This window comes from Diadema antillarum, unplaced genomic scaffold (assembly GCF_040938485.1).
Source record: "Diadema antillarum isolate AM-2024a unplaced genomic scaffold, OU_Dant_1.0 seq00001265_RagTag, whole genome shotgun sequence".
Classification (NCBI taxonomy): Eukaryota; Metazoa; Echinodermata; class Echinoidea; order Diadematoida; family Diadematidae; genus Diadema; species Diadema antillarum.
This window is the reverse complement of record NW_027272047.1, coordinates 1,364,111-1,383,292: the sequence shown is the minus strand read 5'-3', so window position 1 is coordinate 1,383,292 and position 19,182 is coordinate 1,364,111. Positions and strand designations below refer to the sequence as shown.

General features: G+C 38.3%; 1 protein-coding gene across 1 annotated transcript; it reads left to right on the top strand.

Annotated features, from left to right (window-relative positions):
- The first annotated feature begins 9,759 nt into the window (after positions 1-9,759).
- On the top strand, positions 9,760-18,702 carry LOC139745421 (UDP-glucuronosyltransferase 2C1-like). The gene is given in 6 exon segments (XM_071655811.1): positions 9,760-10,668; positions 11,250-11,306; positions 14,121-14,146; positions 14,148-14,245; positions 16,465-16,684; positions 18,426-18,702. Coding segments are annotated over 6 exon segments (1,587 nt in total).
- Positions 18,703-19,182: the final 480 nt, after the last annotated feature.

Here is a 19,182-nt window from a genome sequence, read left to right as displayed (position 1 = left end):
ATGAATCTTCATCATTAATTCATTCTTCGAATTTCAAGAAAGCCACATGTATTTTTTAATAGATATTACGAAGTTAGGTAAAGACGCCACTTTGCAAAAGAACGATACATCTATAATGTAAAGATGTTAAATAAGATTCACATACTATATCATGAAAAGTAAAAGGTGCGATACACTAGTTCTCGTCCCATTTAGTGTGCACACCATTAATAGTTGCTCCTCAAACCCGTAGCATAGAGGATTACATTCATCCTCAAGTTCCTCCGCACCTCTCGCAGATAGAGATTATATTATTAGTCAGAGTTCCTTAGAACAGCATGTCACATTCCGAAGTACATACCAGAACACAATCCAAATAGGGCTAACACTGTTTACCATATATCTTAAAGGCATTATGTATACCATTGCAGATGAAACAAAAACCTAGCTTCAAAAAAAGGTCTAAAATGTGAGTTAGGGATAGAAACAACAAATGTAAACATGTTAATCAGTTTAATCAATGTATACTGTTGAATAAAAAAACAAATGTGAACAACAGTTATGATAAAATTGTTTCTAGAATGAAACGTCTACAGTTACTGTTTATTGAGAAATACAGTGAAATCATGCATTTTAGGGGTGTTTTTTCTTTGGTAACATTTTTATATGGTAGGATTGTTTGTGATACAACTGACCTACACATAGGCCTACGCATCATTGTGCTAACTCGAATATTTTGAAATCACTGCTCCCAATGGTAAACAGTACCTTTAACCATACATGTTCTGAGATTTTAAAAGGTGAAAGCCAGGTCAAGGATAAGTCACCTGATCCTTCTTTCCGTTGTAGATATCACTCAACAAGAATAAGCCAGTTCGCAATTCCACTCTGCACATGAGCAGAAAAAAGGTCATTCGGACCAACAGGCACGTTGGTTTTTAAAGTCACTGGGATAAGCGTCTGTGATGTATTATTATGAACAATGAATATTCATGTAATCCTTATAAATGCTGCTCGCCAGCACATCCACCTGACAGCAAAAGTGATATTTGGCAATATCGATAGAAAGAGGTTGTTCTTACATTCAATGTAAGATAATGAAATGGATGCTTTCCCAAGTGTTAATTAACGGATCATTCTGGTCATCTGGTCTATGCGATTTCATTCTTTGTTTGAGCAGGATTGATGAATACCATAAATCGTTACTTAAAGCTTATACATTATGTCGCTCTGAAAACGAGTGAAGTGCCCCTTAACAGACTAAGAAAAAAAGAAAGGTCATACGGACCAATGTGCCCATGAGCTAACTCCGAACTGGCTTATACAGGCGTGATCTTTACACCCATGCAGTACATCCTTAAAGGAGTACTCTACTCCGTGATAATATGTTGGAATCATCTGTAAACGAAGCTTGTTAAAACTCAAACAAAAGAGCAAATATTATGTGATACGTCACCATAAAAACCATAAGATGGCAGGAATATGCTTTATACACGTATAAGACTTTTATCGCAAACGAGCTAACTTCATAGTGATTAAAGCTGCTAAAAACAAAGAAAATAATATGAAAATACAGGATATTTTTAATGATAACTTCTAAAATATTCCTTGTTATATTTCAAGTAAGGTATTACTGGAGAGGTTTAAGTTTGCTCTATCTGATGGCGCTTATCCATTAGCTCATTTTGCAATAAAATTAATCATAATGATACATAGTATGACTTTGATATATTCATATATATATATATACATACACACACACAAACATGTTGAAAATTCACGTATTGGCTCCACGAAAAAAATGAAGAATACAACTGGCAATGCATTTTTTTTTTTGTCAATAAAGAAGGAGTTTATTCGACTCAAATTTTCAGCGGCCTCCTCCTTCTTCAGGAATCTTGACAAGACAAAAAAATGCATTACCAGTTTATTTTCAATATGTATATCTACACATAAACATGTTGAAAATTCACTTATTGGCTTCACGAAAAAAAGAAGAAGAATAAAACTGGCAATGCATTTTTTGTCAATAAAGAAGGAGTTTATTCGACTCAAATTTTCATCGGCCTCCGCCTTCTTCAGGAATCTTTACAAGACAAAAAAATGCATTACCAGTTTATTTTTAATATGTATACATACACATAAACATGTTGAAAATTCACGTATTGGCTTCACGAAAAAAAAATGAAGAATAAAACTGGCAATGCATTTTTTGTCAATAAAGAAGGAGTTTATTCGACTCAAATTTTCAGCGGCCTCCGCCTTCTTCAGGAATCTTGACAAGACAAGAAATGCATTACCAGTTTATTTCTTATATGTATATATATATATATATACACACACAAACATGTTGAAAATTCACGTATTGGCTCCACGAAAAAAAAAAATGAAAAATAAAACTGGCAATGCATTTTTTTTTTTGTCATTAAAGAAGGAGTTTATTCGACTCAACTTTTCAGCGGCCTCCGCCTTCTTCAGGAATCTTGACAAGACAAAAAAATGCATTACCAGTTTATTTTTAATATGTATATATACACATAAACATGTTGAAAATTCACGTATTGGCTCCATGAAAAAAAATGAAGAATAAAACTGGCAATGCATTTTTTTTTTGTCAATAAAGAAGGAGTTTATTCGACTCAAATTTTCATCGGCCTCCGCCTTCTTCAGGAATCTTGACAAGACAAAAAAATGCACCACCAGTTTATTTCTTATATAATATATATATATAATATATATATATATATATATGTATATATATAGGTATTATAGTTATATAGTATATCAGTGCGATGAAGGGAATTTACCCATGTTGCTAGCCTGTAACCTAACCAAATGATTGAGTAAATGGAGACGATACACTGCCCGTGCCAAATACCAATACCCTCGTGAACTGAGTTTTTAAATCTTTGTTAAAGATCTCCCGATGTAAAGGTCAAACGTCGTTATGTTTGCTGATGACACAAAGTAATACTATGTTCACTCATAAACAAGAGATTCTGTTGTGCAACTTCAAAGAGATTTATTGAAACTGGGCTGCGAAGTGGCAGTTTCGTTTTCATCCTGAGAACTGTACCGTGTTGAAGATTTGGAAACAAAGCACGGAAATGCATGCTGAATATCATGGGATTTATTACGAAGAGAGAACTACGCACAATAGCTCTTGAGGAGGCTCATGCTGAGAAAAACCTTGGGGTTTCAGTATAAAGAATCAAAATTGTGTTTTAAAGATCATGTTTCCCAAGCAACCTTGAAAGTTAGTAAAGTTTTATGAATTGTTAGGACCTTTGTTAAGACTTTTGGGAATCTGGATGAAAACATGTTATTACACTACAATGTTGTTTCTGTTTATTCCCATTTTGGAATACGGTCAATCAGCGTGATCGCCATGATAAGCAAGGTGAGTAGAGAAAGTTGGAGAGTGTGCAGAAACATGCAACTAAAATAAAAAATTCCATGATTTTTATAGGAATTTGCCATTGTCACTTGTCATTTGTCATGTGGCAGAGTAGGCTGGATATTGGCCTATATAGCTCGTAAGTAAAGTAAACGTAAAGTAAGTAAAAAGCAAGCTAGCCACTGTACTATACATTATACCGGGTGTCCCCAAAAAAGCGGAACGGTGGATTTTCAGTACCTTGCGGTCTAAAAGTTATAAATCTTTTGACATCATTAGAAAGAGCATCTTCCGCAGAAGACTATGATACCAAAATCATTAAATTTGGTTCAGTACTTTTTATTCTACATCAATTTCTGAAAATGCAGTCATTGTCAAATTTCGCCGGATTTTTGCGACTTATGAGATAATAATTTGAGTGCGACACGCGATCCATACGGTGAATATTATACTAATGATGCACAGGATAGAGTGTGTTAGTGAAGGTGCGGCGCGCTCGAGAGTATTGACAATGGTGCGACATGCACGAGGCGCAGCCGAGTGCATGTTTGCAACCGTTGTCAATACTCGAGAGTGAGCCGCACCTTCACTAACGCCACGAAATAATCCTGTGCATCATTAGTTTTATAAAATGGGTCGAAAACTAACAGCATTATTCACGTACCTTTGTGGGTCAATACCAGTCAGCTACATGTAGCACTCGCTCCAAAGTCAAGATGTCCGAAGATGTTCGTCCCAAACATTTACGCACGTCGCACTCGGAAATCCCGCACACTCACCTAGTACTGTACGTACGTATAAGAGTATACGTACGCCACGTACTGTTATGCACAAGAAAGGCCGCCGGCTGTTGTGGCAGCCCGCGGCCCGAACTAGAAGTTGTTTACAGGATTGACAGCGCGTATAGTAGCGCGTGACGCACTTGTAACAACTGATTGAGTGCGCACTGCTAGTGTAAAACATTGTGACGTACGTCAGGCCAGGGAGGTGGAAGAGAGACTCTTCTTCGAGTGCTTACCTGAAGAAAATAATGCACGCACACGTGACTCATTTCAGCGCTTCCAATTGGCTACATTCTTGAACCCATTTTATAATGTGTATTAAAAGCTCGGTGATCCATGTCAACAAAAGATCCAGCTTTCACATTGGGCACGGGCCAGGAAATAAACAGTGTGTGTGTGTCTGTGTGTGTGTGTGTGTGTGCGCGCTCCCAATATGAAAGCGTTATCTTTTGTTGACATGGATCAACGAGCTTACACAATATTCACCGTATGGAACGCGTGTCGCACCCAAATTATTATCTCATAAGTCGCAAAAAATTGAAAATGACTGCATTTACAGAAATTGGCGTAGAATAAAAAGTACGGAACCAAATTTAATGATTTTGGTATCATGGTCTTCTGCGGAAGATGCTCTTTTTGATGATGTCAGAAAATATATCACTTTTAGAACGCAAGGTACTGAAAATCCACCGTTCCGCTTTCTTTGGGACACCCGGGTATAGTATGTCCGCACCAGCTTGGGCTCAAGACTGGCCTGGGCAGCACTGTGCATGTATACATCCCCCATCACATCGCACTAATTAAAGCTACACGTAGCGCGACTTCGAGTATAATGTGCGATGCTCACAACGTATATTCACATCATGACATCGGTGAAATGCATTCATGTATTGCAATTGTGGGTAGACGTAGTAAGAATATTATAGATATTGCATTATTATTGCTGTACCCATATGAGGGAGATGTTCGCCATATTAATCCTGGCAAATTTAAGAGTGCTCGCGGGAGATCAGTCGGGGTCATACCACGAGACCGACATCCACAAGTCCTATAGCCCATGAGTTCGACAGTAGGTAAAAACAGCCCACGAGTTCGACATTACAACACGGGGCTCAATGTGTCGGTCTCGTCGGCCTTGTTTGCTTTAATAGTGCTGAACTCATGGGCTGTATGGCTCATGGGCTGTACAAATGACTGTGTGAGTGTTTGAAATACTGAGGAAGTAATGACGCTGAATTAAGAAAACTTAAACGGAAGATTTACCTGCACCTCTTTGTATCACAGTCTAGGCCTAAAGTTATCGCGAACTTGAGGGAAATACTTCTTGAAAATGCGTCATCTAAACCGTAGCTCAAAAGTGATGTAATATACTTGACTAAAATTCAGTTAATAAGTTTCATGATTTTGAATCGATACTGATACTTAACGCTTTCTTTGTTGTTTGATGTATTCCGTTAAGTGGCCTGCAGTACCTGACAACTTTTTTTTTGCATCACCAGACAAATTAAACAAACAATCAAACAAACAAATAAGCAAGCAAATAAATAAACTAACAACTTCAAATGTTTAAACGTGAAAGGTAAATGATGCAGCTGAGACCTATCGTGCGATTGCTTTCTGAGGTACAGAGCCGCTGTAGAGTTTGAAATGATGAGAATGTAGCCCTGAACAATCCTGTCATTGTCAGTGCTATTGTGCCCTAGTCGTCGCCACCAAAAAGAAGCTGAATACAACTTGTAAATGGAGGGGCACATACGCGTGATAAATCAGTACGAGGTCACAAGTGTATCATTACTGAACAAAAGACGAAACATTCGTATGTATTTCAATGGGCTCTTAAAGGACGGCATGTTAATGCCCTTGGAAACATTTTGAGTTCAAACGTGCCTGCCAAATCCTAAATCCCAAGCAAAATGGTCAGCAGCACCCACAGGCTCATAAAGACCACCACACGGACGAATGATTACAGATGACAGCCGACTTTCTCCTGAATATAATCATAGTCCATAGGGCGAATATACGTCCGAAAATGAGGTATCTAAGGTATTCCCTTAAGGTTTTGACAATGTGTTTCAATGCCTTATCAGTGATCTTGGGCCTAAGGACTACTCCATAGTAGGACACAGATGGCGTAGTGTGTGTAGATTAAAGGACTGTACCATCTGTTTAGGGGAGATTGCCAGCGATGCACAAAAAAGAAAAGAAAATGGGTGTATATATTGCATGTGCACAGAAAACGGGTCATTGGGGAAATTTAGGTACATTTGCTTTTTCTAAAAAAAAGGTTGTATTTCTCATAAACATACAGAATTTAGTGATGTAAGATGCATTTGCGCTCTTGTCAATTCAATGCTTCATTGAGCCCATATTAAAGGCATAGTTTACCGTTGGCAGATGAAACAAAAACCCAGCATTAGTGCTTTAAAATAGTTCCATAATGTGAGTGTGGAATAGAAACAACCACTGTAAAAATTTGAATCCGTATTATCAATGTTAAGTATTGTTAAATAGACAACATAATTAATATATGAACTATAGTTATAATAACAATGTTGCCAGACTAGACTGTCTACAGTTATGGATTAATAAGAGAAATGCTGATAGCGAAAATTCTATATGGTAGGATGTTTTGTGATTCAACAGACCTACACTCATATACATTAAATGTGATATTTTCAACATTTTTTTAAATCACTGTTCCCAAAGGTAAACAGGACCTTTATAACGCATTTTTCGTTTTTGTTTAAAGAAGCAATATTTGCATTTCTATGAAAATTATTTATCAAATTTAATGAGTTAAAATAATTATTATGCTTTTTATGAAAATTCCCCCAACTATCATTTATTCATTTCCCCTTATAGCTGGAAATAGCGTTATATATTGTACATATGCTTCTGTGTGTAGTACAGTAGTACATTACCCGTGCTTGTATATCATTGGGTTGGAAAGAATTATCCTGAGATTGCGAATTTGGATTTTGTTTCGTTCTGATTAGATGAACGAAAAAAGATTTTAAAGAATATGAAGTGCGACTTTCTCAGTTTCGTAAAATGACCTCTGCCATCTGCTCGTACTGAACAAAGTCCCGAATAGCACAAAGGAATGATGCGATGTATATTGCTCGTGATAGTGGTTCAGTAATTCCTAATCATTTGCATGTTATGATATCCCTATCGAGAGTCTGTGGTAGTGACAATGTAAGTTGAACGAGATACAGGGTACCAGACTGCCAAGTACCGAATGCACGGTCGACTGATGAAGACCAATTGAATGCTTTTCAGATATCTCGATGGCATGAAGATGAGAATGTGTTTGTCTTCTCCTTGGAGCACGAGCCTATGTACCTCCCAGCCATATTTACCTCAGACATTCATTGTGATTCAGAACATTCAGAACGAGATCTTACCTCCCCATTGTCACCCTTATCATTCCCATGAAGCGGGAATTCTCTTTCCTTTTTTTTCTTCCGCGCTAGAAATTGATAGGTTTAGCAGGAAACATTGAGGCATTCGAACATGCTGTTTACATTTCCCGTCACGGTGTATTTAACGTTGTATTTTTTTTTTAATTCGCTGTACATCATTGTAATTATTTTGTCTTCGAATGAATTACAAACACCATTTCAACACAATGCGTGTTCAAGAGACACCATGTGGTCCATGCGTATCTCACCTTCCACATATGTTAAACACAATTATGCTAACAAGACTTAAAGGTCCAGTTTACCTTTGGGAGTAGAGATTTCAAAAATTTTCAAGATATCACATTTGATGTATATGTGTATCTCTGTTGTATCATAAAACATCCTACCATATGAAATTTTTGCAATAAAGCTTAAAATAAGAGGACACATCAGTGTTTTTATTAATAAACCATAACTGTAGACGGTTTAATCCAGAAACATTTTTATATAACTATTGTTCGCATTTTGTGTTTTTAACAACACTTAACATTGATTATACAGATTCAAATTTTACAGTGGTTGTTTCTAGCCCTAAATCACATTTTAGAACTATTTTGAAGCACTAAAGCTGGGTTTTTGTTTCATCTGCAAATGGTAAATTATGCCTTTAAGCAGTATAGAATGACTTCCCCTTGAAGCAACTCGATGTTGTCTTTCATCCTGAATGAGGACGTGCTAATTTAATTCTGGTCTAACATGAGCAGTGTTACGATGAAATTGAAACTATTTCCACATTTTTGTGAAAGCATCTGAAAAATCTGATGTAAAATTCCATGCCTCCTTTGTTGGTTTAAAAGGTTGGTTAGGAAACATTAATTGGTTTTCCAGTTTGACGTTTTCTTTGTTTCCATTAGATTTAGCATTTACAAGATAATACTGGCCGTTGATTCGTTTTCGGGTGTTTCAGTTAATGGTGCACAGATACACCGAGGCTGGTTTTACGAGAGAGTCAAACTCGATTGGGATTACAGATGATGTTCGTTATTCCGAAGGTTTGTTAATCCGAAAAAGAAATAAGGTTCATTATTTCAAAGGTTTGTTTCTCCGACACGCACACTTATCTTTACAAAGATGTTTGTTAATCCGATATTGACAAAAAGTTAAATAATCCGAACATTCCGAACGTTCATTAATCCGAAAATTAAAAAAAAGAAGCTCGTTATTCCGAAGATGTAATTTTTTAGTCCGAAAATGAATTACGGTTCGTTAATCCGTTAAATGAAAAGAAGGTGTGTTCAATCGAACCTTCGGAATTACTAATTACAATTCGTGACATACGCAATTACAAAAGAAAATATGATGTGTGTGTGTGTGTGTGTGTGTGTGTGTGACTGTAGGGCATATAGGTCATAGTTTCAGAGGTTTAAAGAAGAATCACCGCGGTAAATCAGTGGTTTAATGGACTAACCGCTAAAGTCATGTAGCGAGTATGAACATTCCATACCCATATTATTATTGTCATATAACATTTACGTGGAATGTTTTGCTCTAGTTGTATTAAATTTCCTATGAGTAACATTTGTTTGCTTTGAATTGTCGACGTGTTGACCTTTTGCAGCTTTCGTTTTCTTTGTCTCACATTTTACACCTCTTACAATAGCACCTGTCTCCAAAGAGCTACCTGGGAGAACGCCTTTAATCTTTCAGAGAAGACTGTGTGTATGTTTATTTTGTAAACGCTTAATCGATTTTCATAGTAAAAGCGGCCTTTGTAAAAGACTATACCAACCCCGCAGTCATGACAATTTCCTCAGCAGAGATTATAGCATAGCAAATGGAGCAAAGTCAGTTTGCAGAACCTCTTGACCTAATCACTGCAGTGAAGCTTTGTGTTGCATACGCATAATAATTATTGTGTAAACGTGTCTTATGAATTATGCAGTGCCTACAAATGCACCTTTTGGATGACGAAGTCTATCCACTTTAGCTGTATGGGTACTTGGTCGGTCAACGCTCCATTGGTGTACGTGGATATGGCAGTATGAGTAGGAGTCTCGCATAAAACCATATTTTTGATGTTAGCCCTACCTGAGAGTTTGGACCTCCTGTGTGCATCTACGAACTTTGTTCCTGCCATAATCACTACCAAACCAGAAAGAGTTACTCACCGTTTTCCCTTAGGACAGTAACCTGCAGAATGACTGGAGCAACGCCATCGTACTCATACCTAAAGGAGTTAGGATTATGTATCATATTTGTCTTTGCGGGTTTCGGGGCAAGTCCGCTGCCGACCGAAGGGGCGAAGATCTTGTTGTCGATGACATCCATCATCAACACTCACAGCCAGCACATCGTAATTTCGGCCATAACAGAACCTCTGGTTGAGAGGGGACACAGCGTCACCCTCCTCGCTCCGATGAATAAGATCACCAAAGGTCTCACAGACACAGCGGTCACCGGCAAGAAATTCTTTGCCAGCCCCCGGTCCAGGGAAGAACTGGAGGAGATTGTTGCCAGTCTGTCGTCCTTACAGAATCACCTGAGTAAAGTTGGGCCCTTGGGAGTCATACAGGCTTTTCGGGATAAGGTCTCCTTGGTTAGCGAAGCATGTGTAACGTTGTTCAATGATACGGATACTCTGGATGAACTGAAGAAGGAGAAATATGACCTCATCATTACCATGCCTATCGAAGGATGCGATTTTCTCCTTGGCCAGTACCTGGAGGTTCCCTACGTGGCTATCTCACCGGTCCGACGGTCTATTGTTGTAACCGAGGATCATTTCGGAATTCCCGTTCCATCCTCCTATGTACCTTACAGTCTTTTTGTGGGATATACAGATCGGATGTCGTTTAGAGAGCGCCTCATGAACATCTTCTTCCGCTACGTGGTCATGCCAACGGTGGAGTATGTCGCGACGTACCCGGTGCAAAGAATAAAGAGAGAGCTTAACATCCGTCCTGACCTCAGTCTCAGGCAGCTTACGGCTGAATCCAAACTTTGGCTGGTTTACTCCAACTTCGCCTTCGAGTTTGCTCAGCCGACGGCTCCAAATTGGATCCCTATCGGAGGCATCACCGCAAAGCCTGCTAAACCTCTACCAAAGGTACATCAACACGAAACCCTGCCCCTCCTTACTTTAAGAAGGCTTTAGTGCTAAAATTAAAAGGAAAACAAATCGAAACAAAACGAAAAGAAACATGAAGGTAAAAGTTCCTTGGAAATGGGGCATATCATTAAATAATGAGATTTTCGCTAAAATTCTGCAAGTAGCATCAATATCAGTCACAAGTACTTTTCTCCGAATTCGATTTGTTCGTACTTGCACTGCCTGACAAGTTTTCTGTTGATTTCTGTATATAGATATTAAATAGACACAATTTTTTTTTGCAACAGCAACGTTTAGAACTGACTCCACCTTTATCATTGTTATCAATGCTAGCTCATGGCAGCTGTACAATCCTGTAAACACCCAAATGTTTTTCAATTTCTTGCCCTTAACGTGAATTTTACGATTGACCTTTAAAAATGAAAAAGTACATCCATAGTTAGACCTGTGAATGTAACCTTGATACAATAAAGGTTGAGATCTTCTACAGAATCATTCATAACAGGTCAACGTTGTACGTTTGATGCTTCCTAAAATTTTATGTTGTGCAACATCATCTTCTTTCTTCTTTTTTAAAGGAATTGAAGGACTTTGTAGAAGGTTCTGGAGACCATGGCATCATTGTTTTCACATTGGTAAGTTTCTATGGACATAAACCCCTTCAAAATGTCTTGCAATTCCAGTTCGATGCATCATATTTCTCTGAAATCTGCATCATTTCATTTGAATGTGACATCATAAGAAAGCCTGACTAATTTTCTTTGGAATGACAGTTTGCTCGTTTTCATGATGTATTCCTGGAATGCACAGGACGGCTGACTATAGTCAAAAGTGCAATGTTGTAAAATGGAGCAAACGCGTATGACAAACAATGTAATCCCCTTTTTTGTTTGTTTGTTTGTTTGTTTGTTTGTTTGTTTAGGTGAGAGCATGTGCTTAACAGATACATTTAAAAATTATCATTAGATTCTTGGCTTCTACAGATAATAGTTAAACAATAGGTTGACCAAACAGTCGCTTAATGTTTAGGAAATCTGATTTTTTTTTTAAAGTGTTTACATTCAGGCTTTCTTTAGCAGTATAGCTTTTTTTAATCAAAACAGTTCATTATCAATAGCGACTTTTCACTTTTTGTCTGTCCCCATTCTCGGATGTTCTGCACATTCCAGGAACACCCAATCATACCAAGTGAGATGTATGAGAGGAATATATAATGTAACTATTGTTATCATATCATCTACCTATTTAATAGTTATTCTTTTAAATTCATCGCGAAGACAATACATTGTAAATGAATTTCACTAAACATGCATTGGAAAGGTTTAGAGAAAAGGTAAACTTTCATCAACTCGAAGTGAAAATAAAACCATCTTAAACCGCGGCAAATCCGACATTACTCAGAAACTCATTATCAATAATGTTATGATAATGTCCTTTCTTCTTACTCTTAGTACTGGCTAACGTTAGAGACATAGTTATAGCGTTGGGATTCATACGTGGTCCGATTAAATCAATTGAAGCTTTATTCGCTGCCCACCGGGGTACATTCAAAAACAATGATTAGCACCCGTCAGCGAAATGTAAATGTATGCATACAGAGCGTAGGTTCATAGGTTACGAGCGACTCCATAATAAGATGTGGCTGTATGTGCCCTTGTTAAACGTTGAGGTCAGTGATAAAGCTGTACACGGTTCGTGATGTGATTCTCGAATATACCCGAACCGGGGCCAGCTTTCCCACTTCTGGGCGTCAGCACGTTATCAGGTCTTAAGAACGCAAGCTGCAGCAACTTCCGTTGGAGAAGGTTCAAGTGTCTCTACTTCCTACAAGCGTGTTCCGTTGACAAACGAACATGTGGATATATACTTACTCGATGTTTCATGGTATGATCACACGGTCATATACCCGCAGTATAGGTGAGAAGAAGTTATGGGCATAAGCAATTCTTTCATAATTACCCACGCCGATGAAAATCGGCAGGGGGTTGTGTAAAGGGTTCCGTATGTTTGTTTGTTTGTTTGTTTGTTTGTTTGTTTGTGTACAAGATAACAAGAGAACGGGTAAACGGATTTGCACGAAATGTTCAGGGGATGTTTGGATAATTGCAGGAAAGAATCGATTAGATTTTGGTGATAATCGGTTGACCCTTGCAAATTCTGTGTGACCTTGAAGTTTTGACCCTATGGTATAGTGACCACTCCGAAAATTTCCCGTTTCTCACTTTGCGATTTTCCGCTACCATACGAAAACATAAACTCCCAAACGATCCGACTTCGCTGCTCAAATGTTCGTAAGAATTCCGAAATTTACGTTTAGGCCTGTTTGAGGGACTATGTCCTTTTAGATTTATGAAAGTTCGTTCTCCGTCGTCACAAACTGGCCCGTATTTTGATGATTTTTCAAATTAACATTGATTTTTTTTTTTCGTTGGAGGAGCATTTGCTCGGTCGCAGTCACACTGCACGATATGCGCGCTCAATGTCAATGCGTGTGCAAGGCCGCTGAAAATGCATCGCGCTCTACACTGTTGGTGCAAAATTGCATCGGGGACGTTGCGGCGCTCGTTGGTGACCGAATACTGGTGCAGTAGACATTTGCATTCAACCCTTGCATTGAATAATTTCCGTAGACACTAATCATAGGGGTAATTGCCTAGGGGGTACGTAAATTTTGTTTTTCTTTTGCGCTTTTGTGGATACCATCAAAGATCGTACACTCATACGACCTTTGATATCATCACACTCTCGGCTTGCTATAATCAAAATATCCCGCAAGAAAACGGCGTATTTCTCGATTTTTAGCGTTTTTCGGCGACCCGTCGCGTAGACAATACTCTTAAAACTGGACTTAATTCGCGCCCGCTTGGAAAAGTTCCGATTCTGCACTTGACGGTGGAATTTGGGATTTTTGATGGATTTTGGGAGGAGACTAAAGGACTTTCCTGTTGTGAATGAGTGTTACCGTATGTGAAATGATGTGATTTGCGTGTGATGTGACTGTAGAACCAAAGATCGTACACTTCAGTGTACGATCTTTGGTAGAACTCACTGGCTGGTGATAAAGCACACTAGCAATTAAGTGACCGAATTCTGGTAGATGACCGAATGCACATTATGTTTACCCCGACTTTGTACTTAAGGCGTGGGTCTGCCGCCTTTGACGGCCCCTCTCTAGTTTATTATGAATACCTGTTTAAAGAGTCATCCGCTCATTATTCATCAAGGCCTTAGTATAGTCCCCTTAGTCTTCCCCCAATGATCTTTTCACGTTCGGTTTCTTCAGAGCTTTTTTTTTTTTCTCACTGAGAAAGGATTCAATAAAAGGATAAAAGTGCTTCGCAGTACGGCATGTATTGACAAAGTTTTACATGACCCCCGTGATAATATAATGTATTTATAGAACTTAAGTCTTCATGTCGTTGATAGCCTAACATTACACTTTCACGTAGGGCTCGGCTGTGACGTCACTTCAGAATGCCGCAGAGGGTGCTGTGGCGGTACAAAGGAGCCAAACCTCGTAGCCTTGGCAACAACACGCTTATCTCTGACTGGCTGCCACAAAATGACCTACTTGGTGTGGAATTTCTTGTTCTCGTTGTGGGTCCCTAAATTATTCAAGTATTTAATTGGCACTACACTTTTAATTGCATAATGTATGAGTAAGCACTTCAGAAAATGTAGGACCGTTAAGTACCAATATCTTGAATAATTTCCCATCTGTCAATAAGCCTTTCAAATAGCTGCATAACTTCGCTTGAAATATGTTTCATACACTCATAACCATAATCTCAACCATCCGTTCTCCTCCACGGAATAATCACAAATTATAATTATTATACCGTCAAAGATTATTATCTCACCGATATGCAATTTCTCCTTCCGTATAATGGCAACGCGACATAAATTGTTACGTTACAATGACCTGTTGTGTAATAAGGGTGAGGATTGGCAGTGATTGCTTTATGAACCCTTTCTATGCCAATGACTCAATAATACACACAAAATACCTATGGAAGGGTAGTAATGTGACACACAATGGGTTAATGTATGATACAGACTAACGAGTCTCACCTTATTTGTGGAATAGAAATCTTCCTGTATTATTTGATTTCTCAGCTTGGCTTTTCAAAGATTATTATAGCGCGTTTCTCTTTACATGAGTCATATTCTAACCCTATAAAGCCAAAGCTATTTTGACCCCTTCCAGGCCCAAGGGGGTGGGGTGGAGGGTGGGGGGGGGGGGGGGGGGGGCGGGGGCACATTGTGCCCCCCATTTAACTTCTTTATTATATTGTATCACCGTCATATCGGTAGAGCAACTCATACTCTGCGTGACCCAACATTTTAAATTTCTTAAGGTCACTTATTGAGGGCGCTATTTGCCCAAATACAAAGAAATACATAGGAAATATGCTAAAATCATATTTTTCTTTATATTCTTTATCCCCTGTGTCTATGTTTTTATTTTATATCAATCATTTTCACGTTTGGCACAAAGGAGAAGCAAGTCAACTTTCATCATTTGTTATGGTTGAAATTTCTCAAGGTCAACATGTGGGGGCGCTATTCATTACAATATAAAGAACTATATGAAATTTGGGAATTTGGGTATTGCTTGGGATAGGCACAAAATTGGTATCACATCTAATTATTTCCATAATATTGGAATTCTGAGTTTGCAGATTGATAATATTATCAACAAGTGATATTACAGGCAAAGCTTGTGTGATAACGTCACAAAATAAAAGGGTAGCCTTTGGAAAATGTTGTATTTTAGATTATTTCTATCATATCTATTGTTTGATGCCTACGTCATATAGAAATAAATGAAAAATTAGAAGACCATGTCAGGGTAATTCTCGACCATAATTACTTCATATTTTTGGTCCTTCAGCAAATTACAGCCAAGAAAACCCTCATTTCATTCATTATTATAGACGTTGATTGAAATTTGAACAGAAAAACATGCAAAATCTGATGAACATGGTTGTCAGTTTATGGCAATCGGCAATGTCAGACATAGGTAAATTATATATCAAAATGTTTGCAATAAGATTTTAGGAAAAGTCCTCAAATTTGGTTGAAATTGGGTAAAGGGTGTAGGAGTGGCAAACAAAAATCTGGTAGGGGGGCACAATTTGCCCCCTCCCTTGGGCTTTATAGGGTTAAGGCACGATGGCTCATCCCGCGCGTACTGTTCGTCTGCAGAAGTCAATCTCCAGTTCCACATCTATGCTGATGTTGACTTCATTAACCCTCTGCATGCCATACCCAATGTGTTTATACGGACATGCGGTTGGAATTTGTGCACATTATACTTTGACTCGTGGGCACAGGAAGGGTTAAATGGAATGAAATCAAAGAAAGAGAATTTTGGATGTCCCACCACGATCGAATATCAAATACCAAATTCCTGGCATTCCAATACCTTTCAAACCATCCATAGAACGCCTTCCCTATTTATTGGAAGTCTGCCTGTGTGCCTAGTACGCATGGTTCGGTATCAGTAGTTGCCGGATAGCCCGACGTAACTAAAAATTGATGTGGTGCGCCAAAAATTTCGAAAAGGTTATCTCCCTGGGGCCCGATCAGACAACTAAGTTCCAAAATTGATTATCATCTCTTTTTCAAATCGGGACACCAAATATTCAAATAAAAAGATTTTAGAGGCCTGAACGAGTTGCAAGAGAAAAGGAAAAGTTAGTGTCTAACCCTAAATTATGTGTCGTTTAATCTATTTACCCTAATCTGATTTTTTATAAGAAATTAATATTTTTCGTGATCATTGAGCAGGCCATCCGAAGACCCGAATGTTGATCTACCATGGCGGGGCAGCGGGGGTCTACGAAGCCACGAGTCACGGCGTTCCTTTGCTTCTGATGCCGCTGGCGATAGATCAGATGGCGAACGCAGCACGGGTAGAGAGCAAGGGACTCGGGTTCGCCGTCGACAAGAACACGATTACGGAGGAAGAATTCCGCGTGGCCGTCGATGAGATTCTCACAAATCCGAAGTAAGTTTACCTGCTCAATCATACGGACGGATGGCCTTGTAAACATTACCTTTGATTAATTAAAGAGGATGACATCTTCATTGGATTTTTCCCCATTTTTTTCAACATAAATGTATAATTTTACGCGAAATTATCTCTGAAAGATTTTCGTAAATGTTTTTTTTTTTCTTTTGGTTTTAAAGGGGATGGCTAGTAACGGATCAGTGGGAATCAGTGGGAATGCTGGGGGATGATTGTTCCAATTCTTGTGGGATTCATTTAAGAGTACATTATATATCTGCTGTTGTGTGAAAATTATTTGCTTCAGAACGGTCTCATATTCATGTAATGTGCAGTTTAATGCCCCGTCACTGTACAGGCATGCTAACCTGAAAACATTAAACTGCACATTACTTGAATATGAGACCATTCTGAAGCAAACAATTTTCACACAACAAGATAGATATATAATGTACTCTTAAATGAATCCCACAAGGATTGGAACAATCATCCCCCAGCATTCCCGCTGATTCCCACTGATCAGTTACTAGCCATCCCCTTTAACTGCTTCGGGTTTGGAAGAAAGAATCCTATAAAGAATACAACAAAATCCTACCTTACGGCTTGTTATTTACTTAGAAACGTGGACTACTATTTAGGTTACCGATTGCTCTCCTAAACTCTGCTGGAATTGGAATATTTGAATGAAAGTATGAATACCCCATAACATTTTAGTGAGAAGTTGGGACTAAAACATCGCTGAAGAACAAAGACTGTTTTCATTAAAGGAGACTTCCAGATGATTTGCAGATTTTTACATTCAAACAACTATAAATTAGCTGTACCGAGGACAGAGTTTCAGAATTTATGATAACTGGGATGAAGAAAAAGAATATTTTCAAAATTTATATGAAATTACAATGAACAAGGATGACGACATGGCAGGGTCACCATAAGAATGCATGAGCTGGGGCTCAAGGAAGCAGAACAAAATAAAAAGGCATGCATAGATTACATACAGGTGAACTCGCAAGCAAGCGGTATTAAAATGGAATTGCACTGTTAATTTCTGAAATATGTGAGCCTCCTATGTCATCATCCTTGTTCAGTGTAATTTGTTTAAGGTTTTTCAAAGTATTGTTTCTCTGCTCAAGAACCAGAATAAATTCCACAAATCTATACATGAAGAGTTTGTTCGCAAAAACCGATAAGTCCATATTTGCCAAATGGAGATATTTGCGATTAAAGGTCAAGAAAAATAAAGAGAATAATAAAAAAATGTTTGCTTCTTTTGACCATGACTTCAAAAATGTAACTTTATATGTAGTGACCAATATATCATTCAAAAGGTATTATTTTGTACTTATGACAAAGACCGTACTTCAAAATCTTCAAAAATGGACTTATCGGTTTTTGCGAACAAACTCTTCACATGGAGCTGTTGATTTATGTATTACATGATATGCAATTATGAAAATCGTCTGGAATTCCCCTTTAATACTTAACCTGTTAACAAGCTGACCTGACCTCTTCTCGGGTTTTTTCTTCATATTTGAATATTACATCAATATAAGTAAATAATGAAAATCATAATTCTTTTTTATTCTATTGTGCGTGCTATTTCATCACGTTTTCTAAGGCAAGAAAATGAACAGGTGACTATCACCAGTTGTTACTTTTTTATTGTGGGGGGGGGGGGGAGAGATTGGCTAAAATTTAAAACAAATCTCAATCAAAGTTTAAACACTGCACTTCTCTGCAGATACAAGACCAACATGGCCCGAGCGGCGGCTATCATGAAGGACCAGCCAGTTCCGCCCCGAGATGCCGTGGTCTTCTGGGTGGAACACGTCCTCAAGTTTGGCGGGGATCACCTCCGCCTTCGAGCAGCTGACCTGAACTTCATCCAGCATAACTCTCTTGATGTATTAGTCTTTCTCCTAGTCATTTTATTATTAGAGATATACATCATGAAATGGATAGTCTGTCGGTGCTGCTGCTCCCGCTCGAAGAAAACGACTAAGCCAAAGTCTGATTGAGGTGTAACCCTGAATTATTATTGTTATTATTATTATCATTATTTTAATTTACTTCCTCAAAATCGCTTCGACTTGCAATGGTTCCTAAAGATTTTCATGATTAGAACCAGATTTTCACAAATATTACCTTCCATATTACTCTGAATGCACTGTTCATTAGTGACTTATTGCCTGTTGATGTTGACGAAGATAATGGGCGGGGGGGGGGGGGGGGGGGAGGATTGGGGGTACTGATCTCTGCTTCATGTATGTCCAGTTGTACAACCCGAACCGAGATTTCGATCACTTATCATTATAACTACTGTATATTGTTCTTGTTTGTTTTGTATATGTGACCGTGCACCTCAAAACAAACAAAAAGTCGCCAGACATGAATTTTTGGTTAAGACCATATTCTGAAAGAGCAGACTTTAAGCTTTAAAATGATGTATAACTCAAATGAAATGGACTCTCCTAACCTATCTAAATATTGGAAAGAAA